The sequence below is a fragment of the Strix uralensis genome, chromosome 15 (genome assembly GCF_047716275.1).
Source record: "Strix uralensis isolate ZFMK-TIS-50842 chromosome 15, bStrUra1, whole genome shotgun sequence".
Taxonomy (NCBI): Eukaryota; Metazoa; Chordata; class Aves; order Strigiformes; family Strigidae; genus Strix; species Strix uralensis.
The window spans coordinates 17,857,087-17,878,510 of record NC_133986.1 but is presented as its reverse complement, the minus strand read 5'-3'; the positions used below and the strand labels follow the sequence as shown (position 1 = coordinate 17,878,510).

The following is a 21,424-nucleotide window of genomic DNA, read 5'->3' as shown; positions in this document are numbered from 1 at the left end:
AACAGAAGTGTTATTTGGAACAGAACAGTGTAAAATCTCTTTGGCTCTTAGAGGTGATCTAAACTTGAAAATATAACTTGGAAAAAATATTTTGAGTATTGAACTTCATCATAAAGTAAGGAGAAAGTAGTCTCTTTTTTCAACAGGCATTGTTGAGTTCTGATGCAAATTCCATGCAAATTACTGACCTTGGAAACACCACGGGGGCAATCTTTACGTAGGCATGAACAATTTCTGCAATGTACTAAGGCATAAGTAGTCTTGGTTTTGACAGCAGACATACAAGAGTTTTTTCAGGTTACATGTTTCTGGAGCAAATGCATTTATTAAAGTCATTGCACAAAAATCTGCTTTACAGTTATTCTTCACTAACCTTTTCCCAGGAGATTGTCTATCATTATTCCAAGGTACTTGGTTATTTTCTGAATTAACTTTTGTCTGTGCACTAGAGGATGCAACTTCTGTATGATTTGGTTAAGGTGGCTTGAGCTGGATCTTTGAAAGTAACAGAGGTGTGTGTTCAGTGATCGCATGAAATGAGAAATATCTGTACCTATAGGCATGCAGACAACTTCTAAACATTCTTTGCCCTTCACCACCTTAGATGATGTACTTAGCATCCTGCTTTTTGTCATAAAAATACGCATTTAGAAATGAGTATAATTAATCAAATTGTTATTCAAACTATTCCATTTTAAAGCACGTATGCACTGTGATTTTTTTTTTTACTCTCATGCACACACACACCCCACCAATGTTATGATTTAAGTATATTCATAGACATTCTTTTTGTTGATTAAATTGCTTATCTCTACTGATCTAGTGAAAAGTGGAAACATTTGCTTTTGGAATTATAGTCACACTTACCTACACGGTCTTCTCTCAAGGAAGCACAGTGACAAGCTGGCCTTTATTTGTAGCAGATGGTAAATTTGCTGGGTTTCACTAGGGGGGGGAAAAAGGGGGGGGGGGGGGGGGGGAGGGGAGGAAATACACTGAATAAAAAAATACATATTTTTTCAGATTGAGGAACTGGACACCTTGTCATCTGCAAAGCACTTTTTTTTTCCCTCCAACAAGAAAACATCCAACAGAATAAGGACAGAAATTTTGTTTGCATTTCTTTGCTTCTGTGTGAAGAAAACACAAATTGTAGTCCGTATCCTCCAAACATTTTGGGTTTGGTTTGGTGTTGTTTTTCAGATTTCATCTTGGAATTCTGTATTATTAAACTATAAGTTTATAAAGGAGAGTCTGTCAGAGTCTTAACTGCAGTGGTGCTCCTAGTGCTACTGCAATTTTATATGTGTTTCATTATATGTTGTACATAATTTCAATATATGATGTACACATTCCTGAACATTAAGTATATCCTATGAAATAATGGCACCTCATAAAAAGGGATCATTTTCATACTAATGATATACTTAAGCTGTTCAGAAACTAACTGAACTCGCAACTTATTTCCTGAGGCAGGATTTGGGGATATATTTAATTTAAATGGGGCAGCCATAGTGAGTTATGAATTGTGAAATGACCGCTATGTTTACCGCTTAAGAGGTGCAAAATTGTTAATTGATACATGAAGTCTCCCTTACCAAGTAAATTCTCACAGGGTGCATGCCTGTATTCTCAACAGTTAGATCCAAAAAATGATCTGCACATGTTTAGAAACTTTGTAACATTGTCTGCTGAAAACTTTGCTCAGCTGTTTAAGAAGAAAGTAAGGCAGGTTCTTCCATTTTAAGTGGCTCAGATTCACTCATCATTGAAAACTTCTTTACCTCCTTGCCTTTCCTTCCAATAATGGAAATAGGAGAAGGGGAAGAATTCCTACCAAAAGTTAAAGATCACAAAAGGCTGGAGATGCATCCTCTCTACTGCTCCACAGCCATGTGTCATTTGTTGCTTGCTCTTCTTTTTCCTCCCACCCTGTGTTTGTACTGTTAAGGTGTCTTTAGACACTGCACGTAGAAATTTTAAATTTAGGAAACAGTGTCTCAAAACAAACAAAAGAAGGAGGCTTCTGTTACCATTGACCAGCTCTGTTATCACACATGCAGGTTTCAGAGCCTTTAACTTCTATATTCTGTCTGGGACAGAAAATTAAATCTCAGCTTCTGCTCAGGCCTTCCAGTTTTTATGATTTTATTGAAATTTTTCACAACTTTTGATTCTTTTTTGTTGTTGTTTTCCCTAGAGACCTAATTCTGAAACCGGGGGTCACTAGGAATATCTTAGTGTTTGTTTCATAAAAAACTTTTCACTACAAATAGCTTGGAGGAAGGTCAGAAAATAAGTGCAAGTTGCCAGGTTTCCTCTCTCACATCACTGTCAAAACTGCGGCTTAAAAAAAAAACCTGCAAGTGTCATCACACTTAGGGAAAGGATAAAAATGAGGATTTCTTCTTCTGAGAGTTTTCCCTCAATTTTGACTTACTGAATCTGCAGTGACTGGAGGTAAAAGAGCTTGATGTGAGACCAAATTATTTGTTTGCCCTTTTCCATGCACTTGAAGCATTGTTTTTTTCATAACTGCCATGTAATTTATGGGACTGTGGAAGAGAGTAAGATAATCCTTTTCTCTGAGATAGTGTATCTTGAAGAACTTGTGTCTTTATGTGAAAGAATAATGGCCAAGAAATGAGACTTACGTTGTTGCACCCTTGAGCTAATATAATGAAATTTGAAATAAATGACAGTGAAATAATGTTAAATCAAGGAAATTCTCAGTGACAGTTAAACCTAAGCCATTAGTCATGTGTGCTCTAGTGATTGTTTTAAATATCATTTACATTCATCAGAGTATGAATTTCCTGGGGGGGTTTTGTTGTGGTTTGGTTTTTTTGAATCAATACTCTGTGAATTGGTACTCTTCACGAAGATGCAGTTCTTGTACTCCACTTCCAAGTGACTGAGGTGTATGTGTGGTTGATATATACCTTATATTTTTAAGAGGGTAATATCTCTTCTGCTCTGCCATCCACGTGTTTAAGGGTTCCAAGATAAGGCAAGAAGTGAGTTCTCTTGTGCTCTGCAGGATTCCTAGCTGCTTTAAATGACAGTTTTAAATTGGTGCCTCTGCTTTCATTTTACTGTGTTCCTTTCCATCATCCATTTCAGCAGTGAAACTTGACTTGGTGTGTATTGCAGTCTAATAATGACTTGCCTTAGGAGCTGTCTGGCCTTCTGCCATGAGCAATCAAAGTGTCATTACTCGATCGTAATATGTAAGTTGCCATATCTCATTGCAGCGATAAGGAAATTTCAGAGGGTGAGGAAGGAGGAGGAATAGGAACATACAGTGAGAGAGAAGATGCGCCCTGGAAGAGAAGTAACTGTATTGGTTTAGGAATTAGGCATATGTTCTTCACATTGGACAAAAATAGTTCATAATAGTTTGGAAAGTTTAACATGTTTAATTTATCAAGTTGAGTTGAGATAGTTAAGATAAGAAAGGAGGCTTTTGTTTTCAGAAGTGCTACGTGCTCCTCACAGCCCAAACCTTTGAGCAGAGCCAGTATTAGGAGGATGGTCCAGCCCCAGGTAATGGATTGCCATACTGACTGGTCACTGCCTCCTGTAGCCTGAGTGCTACAGTCAGAGAACAAAAGTGAAGACTGAACTGTCGTGCAGAGTCACTCGAAAGCTGATTGCATCTGAGAAATACCAGAGAAAACTTAGGAACCTGGCTTGCTTAAGTGGTTTTGTAAATCCTATCTGGCTGTCTAATTCTGCATCCATAAGCATGCAATTACTCTTATTTTTAATGTAGCTGTCAGACTACCAATTTATTTCACAGACCATCACACAACATGTCTGTTTCACACTTTAAGAAGAAATATATGGGTAAGTAGATCTCTGTAACTCATGCAAACATTGTTTTTATCTTTTGCTTAAGTAGAAGGGCTTCACACAGCAGTAGATGAGGATACAAGGCCAGAAGGATAGAATAAGATTTCTCAGAAACTCACATTAACTAACATCATGCGCATTGAGTTAATGGAATCTTGTCGTCACCTGTAAAATTTCTGTCAGCAAACATCTGGGTTAGATTGAACTTCCCAATAAACTGTGTTAAAATTGACAGAGCACAAAAGGGTTTGTATGTGAAACACTGAGACGAGAGCTCTAAGAATCGTGGTGTTCTCCAGACTGTCATCTCAAAGAATTAAAATATCCTCAAGAGGGAGATGGGCTCTTTCTGTAGAACTGGACTTGACTTTGGCAATTCTGTGTGTTTAAAAAAAAAATAATTCTAAATAAAATCAAATCACTGCAAAAATGTCAAAGCCTTGACTTTGGCACAAGATAAGGGAATGGAATTTTGTCTTTATTTTCCATGAGCATCTACATCACGCTGAATATAGCATGCTGAATCCATGCAGAGTGGTGTCAGTGTGAATGTAGGCCTAGATTAAAAAGCAGTTAATCTGCTTGGTCTTTTTCCATGCTATAAACTTGTTGCTGGCGTACAAGTTGTGAATGGATTGTTGGTCCTGGCTCTCACTTAGGTAGAACAATGGTATTGCAGTTAAGTGATGTCAGGGCACAGACCTATAGACAAATTACAAGGGGTTATTTTTCACAAGGAACAATTGCCCTGCTCTATTGTATTTTGTTGATTTTTATGGCCATAAATAAGACAGGAAATTCCGTTAAAATGTAAGAAAAAGCATTTTCACTTGTGAGGATGCTCAAACACTGGCGGAGGTTGCTCAGGCTGGTTATGGAGTCTCCCTCCTTGGAGATATTGAAAACCTGACTAGACATGACCCTGAGCAACCTGCTTCAGTGAACCCTGCTTTAAGCAGCTAAGGGTGGACCAGAAAATCTCCACAGGTCCCTTCCAACCTCAGCTATTCTGTGATTCCATGAAAAAGTATACTTCAGACTTCATTTCTCAAGCATTTTCTTTTAGCACTTTTATATACCATGAAGTTAGTTGAGGATCTTCACTGTTAAACCTCTGCTGTTTCTGTATCGCTGGTTTTGTGATGTTGTCTTCCTAGTGATTAAGTAGTTGTGTGTCTGCCTCCCATCACTGCTGTCATGGAGACAGAGGACTGGCTTACTGGGATTGGGAACAGCACTGGGGTTTAGGGGGAGGGCACAGTCTCTGGAGAGGACTGGGTAGTGACACTGGAGTGGCACTGAAACATCAAGAGGATGTGAGGTGTTAATCCAGTACTATGGCCAAAATTACTTGTGAAATGGAAACATTCAAATTCCATTGAAGTAAAATTCAGTATTTAAACATGAGTGATGTTTTGCTCAGGAAAATGCTTTTTATCAGCAAAGAAGGGACATAATAGAGAGTGAATGAGGTGTGAGGTCTTGTGCGCTTTTCTGATAAAAATCGATACATTCGTTAGCCTTTAAAATAAGCTTCTGGTTATTGTTTGTTGCATTTGCCCTACTTCAGGTAATGATATGCTCTACGTTAATTTTTGAAAAGTCTAAAGTGTTTACATGAGATGTGCTGTTTGTTGATAAAGGAAGGAAGTAAAAGGTTTTGGTGCTTTGGGGGTGCATAATCCTGATACGGTGCAAACCTGATTTCCAGCCTTATTTTGCTGAAACGAACAAGCCTGTCCTTTTGGCAGCAATGCTGCTTTGTCTGAAGGCATGAATCCATTTTTTCCTTCAAATTTGACTGTTCTGACAGGTGTATTACAAGGGCTGTACACGTTAACCTCTGCTACTTTGGGGGTGTTATATTAATTTTCAAAATCATGTGTTTCAAAATTATTAATTTCCTCCTTTTAAACACGTTCAGTTATCTTGTTCCACCTTGCTATGTTTCAGTTTTACCTAATTTTCCTGCCGTAGCATTTCTGAGTGTCTGACTCTCAGTTTCTCCACTGTGCATTCACTTTACTCCTGCAGTGGTGGTCCCTGTCTCTTATCCCGCAGAGATGAGAGGATGTGGGAATTAATTCCTCACTGCCCACCACAGTCATCTGGAAGTCTTTGTCCTTGCCAACAGAATTTTCTAAAAATACCTTTCTTTACATTGAATCCTTGTCTTTCCAGCTAGTTTTCTCCCTCAGTTTTGACTACTAATGGATTTCATTTCTGTAAATCATCTTGTCTCATTGATCCTCTATTGAAAAGTTTTGCATACTGGGGGTGCAGACCTGATGCCTCCTGCTCCCTCTGGGCAGGCTGGGGAATAGTTTATGTAGAATATCGACCCAATAGGGTCTGCCACTTGTTAATGAATGCAGAAATTTTCTCTTCTTTGCACCCAGTAAGCCAGAGATAATTATCCCTCCTTATTTCAGTCATTTCCAGTTTACCACATTTGAAAAACAGGTATCTTAACAGTGAGTTTGAAAAAAACATTTCTAACACTTTTAAAACTGTTACTTCAGTAAAAGAGAACCAAGCAGGTGGGTAGCAATTGCGACTATCAATGTTGCTTTCTTTAAAATGCTTTTAGTCAAATGAGATGTGAACAGCTTCTGTCTCTCCATTCCCTCCAGAGCAGGAACAGTCTTTTCCAGCTTTATTGTATGTGAGGCAGGGGTCCCGAATGGGAGCGGTGTCCTTGCAGAACGGTGTGACTGCTTGGAGACCAAACCTTCAGAGCCTGCTGGGAAAACCCCAAAAAAAGAAAACCAAATCCAGGTAGTGTGCCAGCTGGAAAAGGACTTAGAATAGAACAGAGCATGGCCACTGAGGGTGAAGCAGGAAAATCAGCCGTAGCAGCTCCTGCACAAGCTGTCAAGCTGAGGCTTTTGCCACCTGTATTTTGTAGTGTTTGGGAGATGGGGGGCTGCGGTTCTCAGAGATGATGGCTGGGGCCAGGCTGGTTTCTCCAGCCCCGCTATTTATCTATGTATTTACTTTAACATGCCAGTATTTAAAACTCAGTGTAGTTGGTTTTTATTTTGCAAATACCAGGCCAGGAAGACCAGAAATTAAAGCAACAGCAGCTGTCTGTTGTAGGACCAGGAGATATAAACATGCCTGCATACAGAGCCCTGCAAGCCGCTTTTGCCCTCCTCCCCCACACATACTTTTTTTCAGCTCATTGAATGTCATTTGTGCCTGTACATGGAACAGGTGTCTCTTGTGAACTCCTTAAATAAACCGAATTTTAAAAAAAGATACTGATGTCAGTTTACACAGGTGCAGACATCATTCAGGAGAATGCTATTTGCACACAAACACACTACTGTTTACTGTCTGCGCTGCAATCAGAGCAGTGCCAGAAGGGCACTGAAGCAAGATGGAGCACGGTTTGCTTTGCTGCTGCTGCTGTCGATTGATGTGAACTTTCATAAAGTTCCGTCTCGGTGGGCAGCGAGTCCTTTTTACTCCTTGAAGCATTAAAAAGTGCTCTTTCAAAGAGTGACTCAGAGGAAAGCAGAAGCCGTTACTAATCATGATATGTGAAATGGAATAGAAAATGTGTCTGTGTGACTCTTCTTGGTTTTGCTTGGTAGCTTAGCAGGAACTTTGTATTTCATTTTGTTTGTTTTTTTTTTCTCCCCGCCCTGTATTACAGCTTATCCAGGGCAGCCCATGCCAGGAACGATTCAGTGAACTTGCAGCATCTGTCAATGTGTGACAATGCCCACGGGTTATCTTTGAGACAGCTCTACCAATGCTGAAAAAACCACCTATTGCAGATGGCCCATGAGCAAAGGAGCACCGAGGTGCGTTATCATCCCACCTTCTCAGCCCCCTTGAGCTGATCAGAAACTTGTCCAGTCCCCAGAATAGCCATGAGCGCAGCACGTGCATTAAAACAGGGCGAGCAAGTAGGAGCAAAGCTGGCTGTATATAAATCACACTCTGGGCTATCACAGTGTAAGATATCTTTATTAATTCAGCTTCAGAGAATTTAATTTTCATCAGATTCCCCAGCAGTGCTTATGGGCTGCATAGCTGCCCGAAGCCCACAGCGGCTGAAGCTGCAGGATCCCCACCCACCCTGGTATCTTTGCAGTACCAGACCAGTCTGCCACATGCTGTCTGTGGTATGTATGCAAGGAAAAAGAACTGAATGTGTCCAAGATATCTTGTTCATCACATACTTAAATAAGAGCAACAGTAGGATTCCCAGCATGAACCTTTTCTTTTGTATATATATATTTCAACTTCTGAGTGAAGGACGTCCACAGAAATGACAGACGTTTCTCTGGCAAGAAAGCCCACAAGCTCTTAATATCAGCTAGTGCCCATTAATTAGGCTTTCTGACAAAAGGCATGCTTGCCACACCCTTTTACATGCATTGGCCTGTGTAATTTTTTCCCTAAGTAGAGCTTTTAGGTATATTTCTTCCATTGAAAATAGTGCATTAAAAAAAAAAAAAAAAAAACCTCAAACTTTTACAAAAGCAAATTAAGAACAGATGTAGCTAAGCAATACTTTTTAACCCAGGAGTAATAAATGTTTGGAATGGACTGCTGTGAAGGTTATTAAGACTAAAACACTGGGGTCATTCAAATAAGAGTTGAGAGCATCCAAGGGGATGGAATTGGAGTAGAAAAGAAGTGGATAACTGAACATTATCCACTGTGTTCTTGATGATGCATAACACCCTGTGCACTTGTTTTATGTTGTATGACCTGAAAATCTATCTGCATTGGTTAAACATATACGAAGGATTATGCCTTGGTAAAAGCTATGGAAAGTTGATTATAATAACAAATGCCAACAAGCTAGTCTCTGGACTACATCACTTGGGAAAAGTTGCCTCAGAAGAAGAGCTGTTTGACTGTATTCCTTCTCTGATCTCATGGAGGACATAGATGTGACAGCTTGAAATGTTTAAAAACATTTAAATTTTATACTGACTGTGGTTACTGTGGAGAGATTTAATACACTGTGAGGAACATTGAATTTTGAGGAAAAAGTAATATTCTAAGTGTGGTTTAAGTCCGTATTGAACAGATCATCGTAAAGATAGGAAGTAGAGACTTGTGATGTTCACAAACGATGAAAATAAACATCAAGAAAAGCACTGCACTCTGTGCTTGTATCTGGTATCCCAGGATTATTATCAGACGTTTGTCTAATCAAACAGCTGGGCAAGCCACTGCGTATGAACGCTGCAGCAGGCTGACACGGTTACACCTACGTCTCTCTTGACTTTGCCAAGTCTACGCCTGTAACTTCATTGTAATTTTTTTTTTTCTTCTTGGTCAGTTCCATCAAGCAGGTGGGTGTTTAGTATTATTTCTATAGATAGTACATTTATTTGTATGTATAGAACTTCAGAGAGACCCATTTCAAAACACTAGTGCTTAGCAGATTGATGTCATATATATCGTGACATGTGCTGGTTCTCCTTCCTAAATGCACAAAAAATGGTTGGCTATGAAGTGGCATCCACAAATCTGAAGCTGGAAACAAAAGCTTGGATTTCATCTTTTCTGGGCATGTGGCATGTTGCAAGATGTGTTTTAATCTGGTAGATAAGTAATACAGCTTAGTGTTCAGATTCATGTCTAGAGTTATTGCCTATGACTTTATAAACAGAGAGAGAATGACAAAATGAGGAACACAGTGGCTTTAACTTAGTAAATCCTCAGGATGTTTTCAAATTTTTTTTAGAGGGCTTAATTTTATACTGTGAAAGACAGAAAAAACTGGAGACAAACAATTTACCTGTTGTACTGACTTCTCAAAAGTAACAAAATTTACTAATTACTTGTCCAGGGCTTTCAGTTATCCAGCTTATAAATAGCATTCTGAGCATTAATTAAGCCTCATGGCACTGTGAATCCGATGTCTCCTTTTATCCCCATTTTAAAGACAGTGAGGCACTGAGAACCCAGACATGATCTGCTCTCCTCTTCTCTAATTGTCCTCCTAGCTGGGCCTACATACAGTAGAAGAAATTAAGCAAATATTTCTTTGAGCCTGAACAGTGGTCACTTGAGAACATGACATTTGCTTCCTAAGTTGTGCGCTATTCTGTATGTGCGTGTTGAGAGTACCTGACATGGATCTAAATACTTACGATGCTTAGAAACACTAAACAGCTTTTCCACTGCAAACATCATTTATCAAAGCTGTAATAAGGGCAACTTGCACAAATGACTTGAATACAATGGAAAGTCTGTAAGCTTCCACCGCCTCGGTGAAGTTGTTTCTAAAGTTGTTATAAAACAAAGGGTAGCTTTCCCTTTTATTGTCTTGCAAGGATCTCGTTGACTACTACAGACCTGAACTTTAACCTTGTAGGCTATTGTTCTTACCAAATTATAAAATATTTATGAGTGGCTAAAAGACACAGCTTTTTTTGTTTTCTTATAAGATTCTCACAGCAGAGTGAAGTGATCAAATTTTTATCCTAAATCATGAGGGTTTATGACGTGAGGCGTTCTGCAGCTAATGGTTGCACTTGTAAAAATAACAAAGGAAAAGCAGTAAAGAACAAGGTTTGCAAATCACACGAGGCCTCATCAAGCAGTGAGTATCTTTGGAGGTGACTTTTAGTAATGAGAGAAGTCAGAGTGCCTTGACAACTGGCTGCCTTTGTGTTCCTGTTACAGGACAGTCCGATGCCCGTATATTAGACAGACCTTTGTTAGCCCAGCTCTCTCAAACGTACCTTCCCCTTGTGCCTCAGCCCTGGTAAAAACAAAGGCTATGTGACATGACCTCTTTTCCTGTGCACATTTTAGCCTGGAGCCATTGGTCCAGCCTGTCTTAACTGATGACAGTCTTCCAGGTGCTGTTCTGATCTTAATCTTCTGGCTGAACCATAGGCCTAACATGGTAAGCTATAAATCTCCCTAGGTCACCGAGAAGTCTGCTGGTGTCATTTCTAATTGACCTCAGGGAAAAGAGACCAGCTTAGTTCATAATTTCCTAGGTTTACAGATTCACAGGCTGGCATTTCCAAAGCAGTGCTCGTGACTTTTCAGTAATAAATTACACTGAAAAGCCTACAGCTACAATAATTTATGATCTTTCTGCTGCTCTTATAACACATGCTAATTGGAGGAAAAAATTATTTATAGAAAATTTTCAGTGGAGTATTGGGAGAAAAAAATTGCATTGGAAAGCCAATGTTTTCTACTGAGTAAATTCTTTTGTGTAAACATATTTAGAATTTTCTCCGCAGTAGTAAAAAGAAATAGACTGTGGTATTGGAGGAAAAAGCCAGCAGTTGCAGAATGGTACACTTTGCAGTATATTTCATGGCGCAAATTGCTGAATAGCACTGTGTTTTGATGCTGTGGGTTGAGCTGTGGGGCTGGATCTTTGGTTGCACAGATCTGCCCAGCTCTAACAGTTCTTGTAAGCAGTGGTAGAGCTACCTCAGCTAAGAGGTTGCTCTCTAGGTGTAATAATGTGAAAGGATACAAGGAAATACTTAAACATCCAAAAGAAAAGAAGTTCTTGGTCAGTTTTACATGAACTGGCCTTTTGACAGAATAAGAAAACATTTTGCTCAATCCGTTACCATCCTTGAAATATAATCAGGAGTTAGGAACTGATTCAAAGCTCATTGAAAGATTCCCGATGACCTCGCTGTCAGCAAAACAAAGAGTTGTTTAATTGCTAAATATTATTTTAGTTGTATCGCTCAGAATGAGAATGCAATTAATCTCAATTAAGGTGGAGTCTATTAGCACAAATTTGCTATTAAAATCCTTTAATACACGTCTTCCCTTCTGTTTCTTGTACCAACATTTTGAATATGCATGCATTTAAAATTAGTTAAATGTTATTTTGATGTGGAATAACCCAATGTTGTACTCCTTTAAATCTGAACAACAATTTCATACTTAGTCACAATTCCTTGAATTCCTGGAAAAATTTCAAAAGTATTAGCTCTGATTCCTATCAAACTAGATTTTCAGCTAACACTGCATAATGAACATCTTTCTTTTTGCCCATTTTCCAGTGGTATTCTGGGTTCAGTTACTGCTTCAGAGCTAATCCACAATTACATTATTTTATAATCTTTCCCAAATCCTTTGGAAACTTTTCCAGAAGGCTTCTTGGGAAAGCTGTGCTGTGTAGACATTTCAAAAGCGAAACAAAAGAATTTTCTACCCATTTTTGAAGAATGAAATACTATGCATAAACATGGCACTTTTACCTATTAAGTAAGAGTGAAGCAATTTGGAAAGCTGCCTTTTAACTGTTCTGGTTTTCAATATCAGCTTTATGATATCTTTAAAAAGTAATTTAGCACCTTTCAAAAATACAGCACTAATTTCCTGATAGACAAATGAACTTTACTATTAGGTTTGTTTTGGGAAGAATGATTCATTTATTCAGTTCACTGCTACTGACTGGTTTTAATTTGTTATTGATTCCTTATGGATTGTCCAAGTCACAAGCTATTTCTTAAGAGTTGTGCCACTATTTAACTTGGCATTTCTGACCCAAGCTTAGCTCATACACGAAGCTGTGGATCTAAGACACTTATATTAATCAGCATTCAGTCTAGTCTCATACTTGTGGATTACATTTATATTCCAACAATGTTACGGGAATGGTCTAAGCAAAGCAAAAAAATAAACACACTGAGCCAGGGAAAAATAAATTTCATCTGTGAGCCATCTTTCTGCTCTGTATGGTCACCTTTCTTTTAACCAGTTAATTCTGTAACAAGCTTGTTTCAGAGAAACGTGCATGAGGACAAGTTATGATGACCCCTGGGGCAGGGAGCGTGGTGTGGCAGAACACATACATGAGAATGTGGATCCATGTCACGCTCTGAAGTAAACATCTGGTTCCTTCCCAATTCTGCTCAGAGGGTTGTTGTAACCTCTCCATGCAATTTGATTTTTTTCAGAGTTAATTTCCTATAGTAATTGCTGCAAATACCTTCTTAATGTTAATACACTTAGAGTATGCTTTTATCTGAAAGACACAGAAGTTTATCCTACGGAGTTTTATAGCCCATGTGAAACCCTTGGTTATATCTACCCAAACTGTTTTCCTATTATGTTCTCTGACACCTGGATGTTGAATATTAATTAGCAATACAGGAAGTAATTAGGAAGATTGTAGCCAGTCACTTGCCATAACTGTCCCTTAATTTAAAATTTAGTAAGGCGATTTAGCAAATTAACATCATGAAAAGAAAATGTGGTCCAGTCACATGCAGAAACACTAGTAGAGGTTGAGAAATAATATGGACCTTAACTAGCACAATCAACAGTTAACTCCAAATATATAACAAGGAAAAGGCTCTAGGAGTCAAGTTACTTACGGCTGTTTTCCAGCTAAGAAGGCTGTTCCTCATTCCTTGATGTTTGATGATTCTCATACATGTGTATGTAGGAATGACCCACACATCCTTACCACCACCAACTCCAGCGCTCCCTCTCCAATAACTTATGCTTCTGGTTCTTCTGAATTTAGACCATTTCAAAGGTATTAAGACACCAGAGTAAGTGTATATTTAGTTGGATTACCAAAAATAGTCAATCTGTTTAGGTACTTGGCTTGCTTAGAAACAGGTAATTGTAGGCAGCTTTGTCCCCTACCCCCCACAAGCTGGAATCTACCTCCTGGAGACTGACATGCCATGAATCCCAGGAGCCTCGTCTGACAGTGCAGCTTAAGTGGTTTGCTGTGGCTAAATCCAGTTAGAAAGAAAAAGGTGCGTTCTCATGAAAAGCAGAGGTGAGCGTTGGGTTAAATCACCGATGCTGCTATTTAGTGCTGTCAGGGAATGCTTCAAGAAGGACCTGAGTTCCCATGTAATTCTGGTGACAAGATCATTTTCCTACGGTTAAAAAGGGAGAGAGTTGCTGGTAACCTCCTCATTGTGTCTTACTTTTCACCCAAACCCACTTCAGTTGTGTGGGTTGAATTCAGGCTACAGACCTCGAAGCTTTGCATCATCGCTCTTAACGTGCTTGACTGTGCAGATGAGAACACCTATGCTGGCATATGAGCGCATGCATGGCTGTGCAGATGAGAACACCTGTGCTGGCATATGAGCACATGCATGGCTGTGCAGATGAGAACACCTATGCTGGCATATGAGCGCATGCATGGCTGTGCAGATGAGAACACCTGTGCTGGCATATGAGCACATGCATGGCTGTGCAGATGAGAACACCTATGCTGGCATATGAGCACATGCATGCACGGCCAGCTGGAGGTCTGACCCCTCCTCTTGCAAGATTTAAGGACTGAGATGAAAATTCCCTCTAAGGAGTAAAGGTAATGACATTTTGATCCCTTGAGAAATGCTGTTGTAACCCTGCCTAGATTCTCACACTGTTTGGATTTTATTTTTAGCTCTGGCATTCTTGAAGATTAATAAGCATAATGTTGCTGAAATTATTCTGCCAGTGTAATGTTACCTGAACAGAGTGTTACGTAGTTGAGTAATGAAGCTGAAATGATGGCTTAGGGAGAAGCACGTGCTACAAATTGCACAATGCTTTAGAAAAAGGCCTATTTCGGTTTTGTTCTGCCAGTGGGCTTTTGATTTGTTGCTGTTTCAAAACACTTGCTAGCTAGTGAACCACAGATAAGTGCATAACAAAAATTGCACGGAGTGTTTCTGAGCAGTGGGACAGAACAGGGAAGTACAATAGAGAGGTAAATTACGAATGCACTTCTCAGTTCATTACCAGACCTACCTCTGTAGCACAAAAGCAGAAAAATACTGTTTATCTCAAGTTCAGAACACTGAATTCTAATTTTTATGAGGGCTTTTAGTGAGTAAGTATATCAACCTGCAGTAATTCCATTGAAGCTACTGGAGTCACTTTAAAAGAAAACTTCAAACTCTAATGTCTACTGCAGAAACTGGTGAACATCCATTCATCACAGGGTTTTTTTAATATCTAATAATGTGTGCCAAAAAAAAAGGAAAAATATCTTTGTGCACGCATTGACTAATTTGGTGAAATTTTATATTTATTCCTATCTACTGTTTTGTATGATATAAAAATGGTCTCAATTTTCCACTGCCTTTATTCTTAATAAGTCATGTGAGATTTTTCATTACTGTAGTGCATAGGTACACCTGAAAAAAAAAAAAAAAAAAGAAAATCTAGTTGTGTAAAACTGAACCTGCCAATTATTTCTGAGAAACTTAACACAAGAGACTTGTTTGTAAATGTTATGAATGGTACTCAATGAAAACTTTGTTTGATTTCAGTTATGTTTAGTATAATTTGTTCTGCTCTAGGGCATCCTGCGAATAGGAGATTGTACGCAAATGAATACTGAGTGAAGCAAAGATCATTAAGAGAGGAACTGGGGGGGAACCACACATGCTGGACACAATTATGTGTGTGTGTTATATTATGCTATCTTGGACACATCAGCACTGACTGCTTTGTTCCTTAGAATGACCTTTGATCAAGAGAGACTGCATGTGTCTTTGGTCATTCCCACATCCTAGGCTACTGTAGATGAAGGGAATTTCTGTGGTGTCTTAACTATAATCTCACTGGGAGCTGCCTCATTGTGTGCAAACACTCTGGTAGATGTCTGCCTTGTTGGGAGTTTACAATTGGAGGAAAGGATGGTGGCATTACCTCAAGCATACTAGGCATTGTGCCAGTGTAACTGAGCAGATGGTGACCTGTGGGTCATGGGACTATATTTCTGAGATAGATGGGAAAGGAAATTCTACAGTTTGCAGACCAGATGGAGAGTTCTCACAGAGCTAGCTACAAGGAGTGTATCTACACATGTGTGTGTGTAACAGAATGTCGAATCAGAGTAAAATAGCAAGTGGATATTATTAAATGTAGGAAGAAAAACTTACCAATGGCTTTCACGCAAGAGGACGTCACGTAATAAAGGTATTTTACGTGGCTGTTAAATGCAGCATTCACAAGTTTCCTGCTAGTTTCCATACTTCACTCTTTCATCACGTAGCATTTGAATCACTTCTGTATAAAATATCTGTAATTAAAAAGCCCTATTGTTCTCATTCCAAAAAGATAAGTGGTTTACTTTCTCTCTAGTATTCATTTTATCCAGATTTTTCAAGTAGGGTTTATTTCCAGATAATTTTTTTTTTTTTTTTTACAAAGAGGGTACCAGGTGCAAAGTTTCTTTACCTAAAATGATATTCTCTGTCTGCCAGACTTGCCTCCTTTCTCCCATTATTATTTCTTGAAGGCTTTTGGGGGCTTCTAGTTGTGTCACTTGTAGGACGCTTGCAAAGCAAAGCAGATATTTCTCAAGCTCTGGCTGCCAAACGTCAATATTTGTGTAGTTTTAATCTGCAGGTTACTTGGACTTTGAAAAAATTACTGCTCTATTGTTCTGAAAATACAAAAAGTATTTGATCTGTGGAAGTATATACTTCACTAGAAGGACTACTAAGAGCCTGACAGATTTTGTGTGTCGTGAAATAATATATGCAACACTAAAACAAGGAAGAGAGGGGTTTCTTTTTCTAAGAAGCTTCCTTTGATTCTCTTTTAATGAATCCATGTGCCAGTACATAATCCATAAGCCATTCCAGGAAGGAAAATTCAGTTGTAGGGTCTCTTTCTCAGGATGGCAATTGAATATAAATCAATGAAAAGAACCTCCTCCTGGTTTCTCTGCAATGATTGTGGCTACAGGAAGGGGCAGTTATTGTGCATTGTTCGGAGTAAAAAAAATGAAATCTTGAGCTCTTTTTGCTTTGTGATTTGTTTTCCACCTTGAATTTAACTTTTAAATAAAACAGTTCAAGAGGAGCCCATGCAACCCTTTAAAGAATGAAGAGCATAAAAGTAATAAATATCTTCAGATACATAAACTATCGGATAGGCCATAAAGGTCTGGTTGCTGTTATATTTCATCCTCAATCTAAACAAATGAGGTAAGTGCAGATAGTATTAACTGTGCTTTCAAGTCAGTAAAAAGTATATACAATAAAGGAACTGCAAGAACAGTGTTTGCAATGGGAACTAATGAAAGATATTGTCTAGAGAATTTCATGTTTCCTTTGGTTTCCATGAAGGGCAGTATTCACTCAGAACTGGATATACTAACATCTTTTATTTGAAGAACTCAACAATAATTTTTCATCATTGTTTTCATTTTTCTCCTGAATTTTTATGGTATTTAACCCTGTCCCTCAAAGTTAGCTCAGTGCCCTTTAAACTCAATACAGGGGTTAAAAGCTTTATGGGCAGTTGTAGAACTGGAGTCATCTCCATTCAATTTTGTTTGTACTGAGCAAAGTTGGGAAAAGGAAGAGGGAAATTTAGTTTTGTTCTTCCCATGTGAGTGCTTTAAATACCCAGCAAGCAGTAGGAGTCGATACTGCCTTTTCAAAGCCAAGGTCTGGGCAAGGTTTCATCAGTAGCCTTTGGAGAAGTCTGCCTGAGAATCTGTAGATGCCTACCTGTGGGACAATATCAGGACATACTGGCACATTCCATGTGGCAGACTTTTAGGCGTGTAGGTGATGTTTATGGGCAGAAACTTTGGTATCTAAGTGGTTACATTCCTCTGAGGTAAGAAAACATGTCACTATTTGAGATCAAGATGCTTAAAGAGGTGTTAGGTACCTGTCTCTTTGTGCCTGTGTCTCTAATCCCAAGGCCCCAAGTAGTGAAGCACATGCCTAACTTTTAAGCAGGAGTGATCTCATTAATTTAAATGGGGCTACTGGTGTACTTCGAAGTTAGACATATGTTAAAATGCTTGGTTGAACTGGGGCCCAGATTTCTACTTTTATGGAAAACTCACATGTGCAAACTGTAATAGCATAATTAATCTCTTTTCATGAAGTGTTGGTTTTAATAATTTTATTTAGGGCTTATTGTGCATCATGCTTTTCTTCTTCAAGGCCTTTTACAGACATCAGTGCAGGGATTTAAATTGGGTGTATGATTGTGGGAATTGTGCAGTCTTATGTCTGACTTTGCAATTCCATACCTCCATGTTCTTGGCAGGAGGCTCTTGCCATGCAGCTGGGCTGGCTGAACCAGGCACTTTGGCTCTGTCACCACTTAGCACCTTGGCAAATTATCTCCCAGGTGGAATTCTGGAGGCAGTGAGTGGTTTCTAAAGCCTCTTCCAGATCCAGATTTTCAAGCTAATGACTTCATTCACCACTGAGTAAAGCAGAGGTGGTGATGTAGGCTGCATTTGGCATGCTTGGCTCTTATCCCTTCCTTCTTTTCACCACAAGCTACTCAGAAGTGGGAGAAGGACCAGAAATGTACATGGGCCAAAGTTACATTTAAGATACAGCCATAATTCTTGTTGGCTTCAGAAACACTTGACGTATGTGATCAGATCTCAGTGCTGCCTGTATACTAACTCATCAGAGCCTTTATGTCAAAGTGTAAGATCTCAGCATCTGATGATGGAGGGCTAATTCCAAGCATTCTCTTGCTTCTGAGGCGTGAGAAACATTTAGGGTACAGTGATACTGACTGTTGATTTAATTCACAATGCTGCCATGCAGAGTATTTTACTGTACAGAAGGCCTGGATTGCAGAGATCCTTCAAGGGCTGGAGGAAGCCCAGTTGTTCTGCAGTTTGGTTCGCTTGCCTGCTGGGAGTGAACTTTCTCATTCTTCCACATATATGATGAGGTCCGACCTTGCTATTGGTGTGACCTTGGTTTTCTCTCTGTAAATCTCAGTAGAAGCAGCTAGGTTGGAGAGTCTAGCATTTTTTTATTTTATTTTTTTTTTCCAGGAAGAAAAATTCCTTAAAAGATTTTTGTTTTACACAGTGTTTTCACCAAAAGGGCTCCTCCTACTGTTGCAATTTCCTTTTCAAAGGCACGTGCTCAAGTTATTTACTTCTGTCCCTTTCAGAGTAAAAATCGACATCAGTTCATGTAGCCAGAGAGAAATTACTGTCTTTTCCCATTTTCCTTTTCCCGACAGGAAAGAGATAAGTTGTGTTTTACAGAAAAGGAACCCTTTCTATGTGGGTGACTTTTTAAAATGCTTGGGTGGATTGCTGTCTGTGACACTGGCCTCCTTACTGAGTTGTGGTTCTGTTGGAAGATACAGAACTCAGCTGAAATATGGAGGAAGCACTCTTTTCTGCCCAGCAGTCTCCATAGGTGACGACACTGCCCAGTCCTGCTTTTTCTCTTCACCTTTCCTGGAGGTAAATAAGATGTTTAACTGGTGCCGTGATCAAGTGAACACATTTCAAACCCATGAAATTAATCAAAATATCATATGAGGGAAGGGGGTAATTAGAGTGCTGCACTTTCAAACAGGCTGATCCTGTAAAAAGATGAACTCCAGGTTATAGAAGGTCTTGGGTTGAATGGTGTGCTAGCGTTCATCGCTAATGTGTGTGCCGCTGCGCTGTGCTTAAGGGATATACGTGGGAACTCCTGAAAGATCCTCTTCACATAACTAATAAGCCACTATAAATTCTTTAAAGGATCACACCCTTTAAATAAAAGTATTGCCTCATTAGGAATATCAGAAAATAGAGAGTCTGAACAGAGATGAAAATGGAGCTTGTGACTTAACAGTTGAAATGCAAATCTAATTAGTCTGGTATTTTAAAGTATTAACAGGGAGCCATAAAAAAGATGGATTGGAATGAAGAAATTTGTTGTAAAGAAAATACCGGATAGTGACAAAAGCCCAATTTATTAACACTCCATGATGTGTTAATGAAACAATGAAAAGGGCATTAATTACTTTACTAGTACTTATTTTGCACCGTTGCCCAACGTAATTGGTTTATTGACCTCTCTTTAATCCTGAATAGTTCTAAAAAATTAATTTCAGTGGTGAAAATTTAAGATCTGTGAAGGAATGTAGGCCTATTTGTTCTGTCCTATCTTACCTTGAGTATAAATGATACATTGCTTCAAACATATCTGACTATATGTGGAGGGTAGGATATCTGTATGTTCTCTGTGTCCTAGATCTGTGTATGCAGGCACTAGTTTTCAATCAGTGCCAGATATATCTATTTTTTTAAAGAAGAGGCTATAATAAGATGTATTTGGTACGCTCTTCTATTCTCAGTTTAATTCCAAGTATTAAATTAAATGTCACCAAGAAATGGATGTATGGAAGTGACTGGAATAACTTCAGATTCAAATTTGGGATGTGCAAAACTAATGTAGGGTTTTTTTTTTTCTTCTGGGAAAATTTTAGCAGGTGTAAGATTTTTAGAATGCTTCTGCGTTTGAGGAAGAGCTGAACAAACTATTTCCGCTTATTTACACTGATAAATTGTATCAGCCTTGAAGCACTGAGGTGTTTCACAAAGCTGACCTTGAGGGACCACTCACCCAGATATTACATAGCCAGATGGGTATTTCTGAGCGACTAGGTTGTGTGATTGCTGTAGTATTCTGTTTTCCTATTGTTTATCTGTGTATTGCTTAGCAATTTGAAGAAGGATTTTTTTATTTTACTAAGTTTACCATAAGAATCTTGTTTGTTTCTTGAGCAAGCACGTGGACTTTAATGACTGTATCTTTGGGATATCAGTCTTCATATGCCCCCAAAAGATAGATGATGAATGGCAAACAGGTGATTTTGGCTTCCGTTTTGTTTGGAATACATTAAGGACAGAAAAGTTAATCTAAGTGGCTGAAACTTCTGTGGAAATCAATGTAATTACAGTAGACAAGTGGTCAAAGAATGCCCTGTTAATATGTCTGAGTAGGAAGGCAGTTGTTATGATGCAGTGTAACGCTGCTGTATGCAAGGTTATAGTTTGATCTAGAAAGTCAGTAAAATTCAGTATACTGACACCTTCAGCTACAGAAAAAGCAGCAATATTACCATTTTTGAATATTGTTTTTTCTGGAATATTTTGCACTGAAAATAGGACGCTTTATTCAGGCTGTTTTAAACTTGTTTCCTCAAAGAAATGAACGATATAACCAAGTCTCTATCAAGTAAGTCTATTCATGTGCTCGAATATCTTCCTGAATGGTTTTCCCTTGACTCCCACAGCTCTTAGTTGTCTTTCTCTGCTCCCTCGTTTCTCGCCCCATTTCCCCGCCTTTTGTTCCTGTGGCTGGGCATTGGGCTCCCGCCCCACCTGCGGATGGGACAGCATCATCTCCTTCCCTCTCTCCTTCCAGTATAACCTCCAGTATAACTTCCTTCAATAACCATTCTTACTCTACCTTCATCGGGAGACTCCTGCCTTCAGGCATGTGTTTACTTTTTCTGGCTTACAGTATCCATATAAAAGAGCGATGGAACTTTATCATGACAAGTATGAACAGTCCTCACTCTGTCAAGGTTTATAACGTTCAGCTGGTTAGAAGATCTGCCTAAATTTAATGTGTAATCCATAAGTGTTCAAATACATTCAGTTAAAAGATGAGGTTGACTAGACTGCAAAATCTCAAATGCTGCTAGGTTTGGAGAACCTTGTCATATATGTTTTACTTCATTTACTTTAGTTGTTTAGAGAAAAGTATCAGAAGGTACTTAGTGCTTCAGGTCTCTCAGGGTGTATTTGCTGACCAGGATCCTGTCTGCATTAGTTGAATATCTTAATGAGGTACTT

The 21,424-nt window shown here is 38.9% G+C and overlaps 1 protein-coding gene across 6 annotated transcripts in view; it reads left to right on the top strand.

The window, feature by feature from the left end:
- Positions 1 to 21,424, top strand: part of KCNQ1 (potassium voltage-gated channel subfamily Q member 1) — a 363,861-nt gene that overhangs the window by 203,814 nt on the left and 138,623 nt on the right. The window contains exon 14 of one of the 6 annotated variants that reach the window (XM_074884930.1): positions 7,517 to 7,667. The exons of the other annotated variants lie outside the window; for them this stretch is intronic. Coding sequence (XP_074741031.1) covers positions 7,517 to 7,622 — 106 coding nt within the window. The 3' untranslated portion in view covers positions 7,623 to 7,667. The remainder of the gene's footprint in view (positions 1 to 7,516; positions 7,668 to 21,424) is intronic. 6 annotated transcript variants of the gene reach the window in all.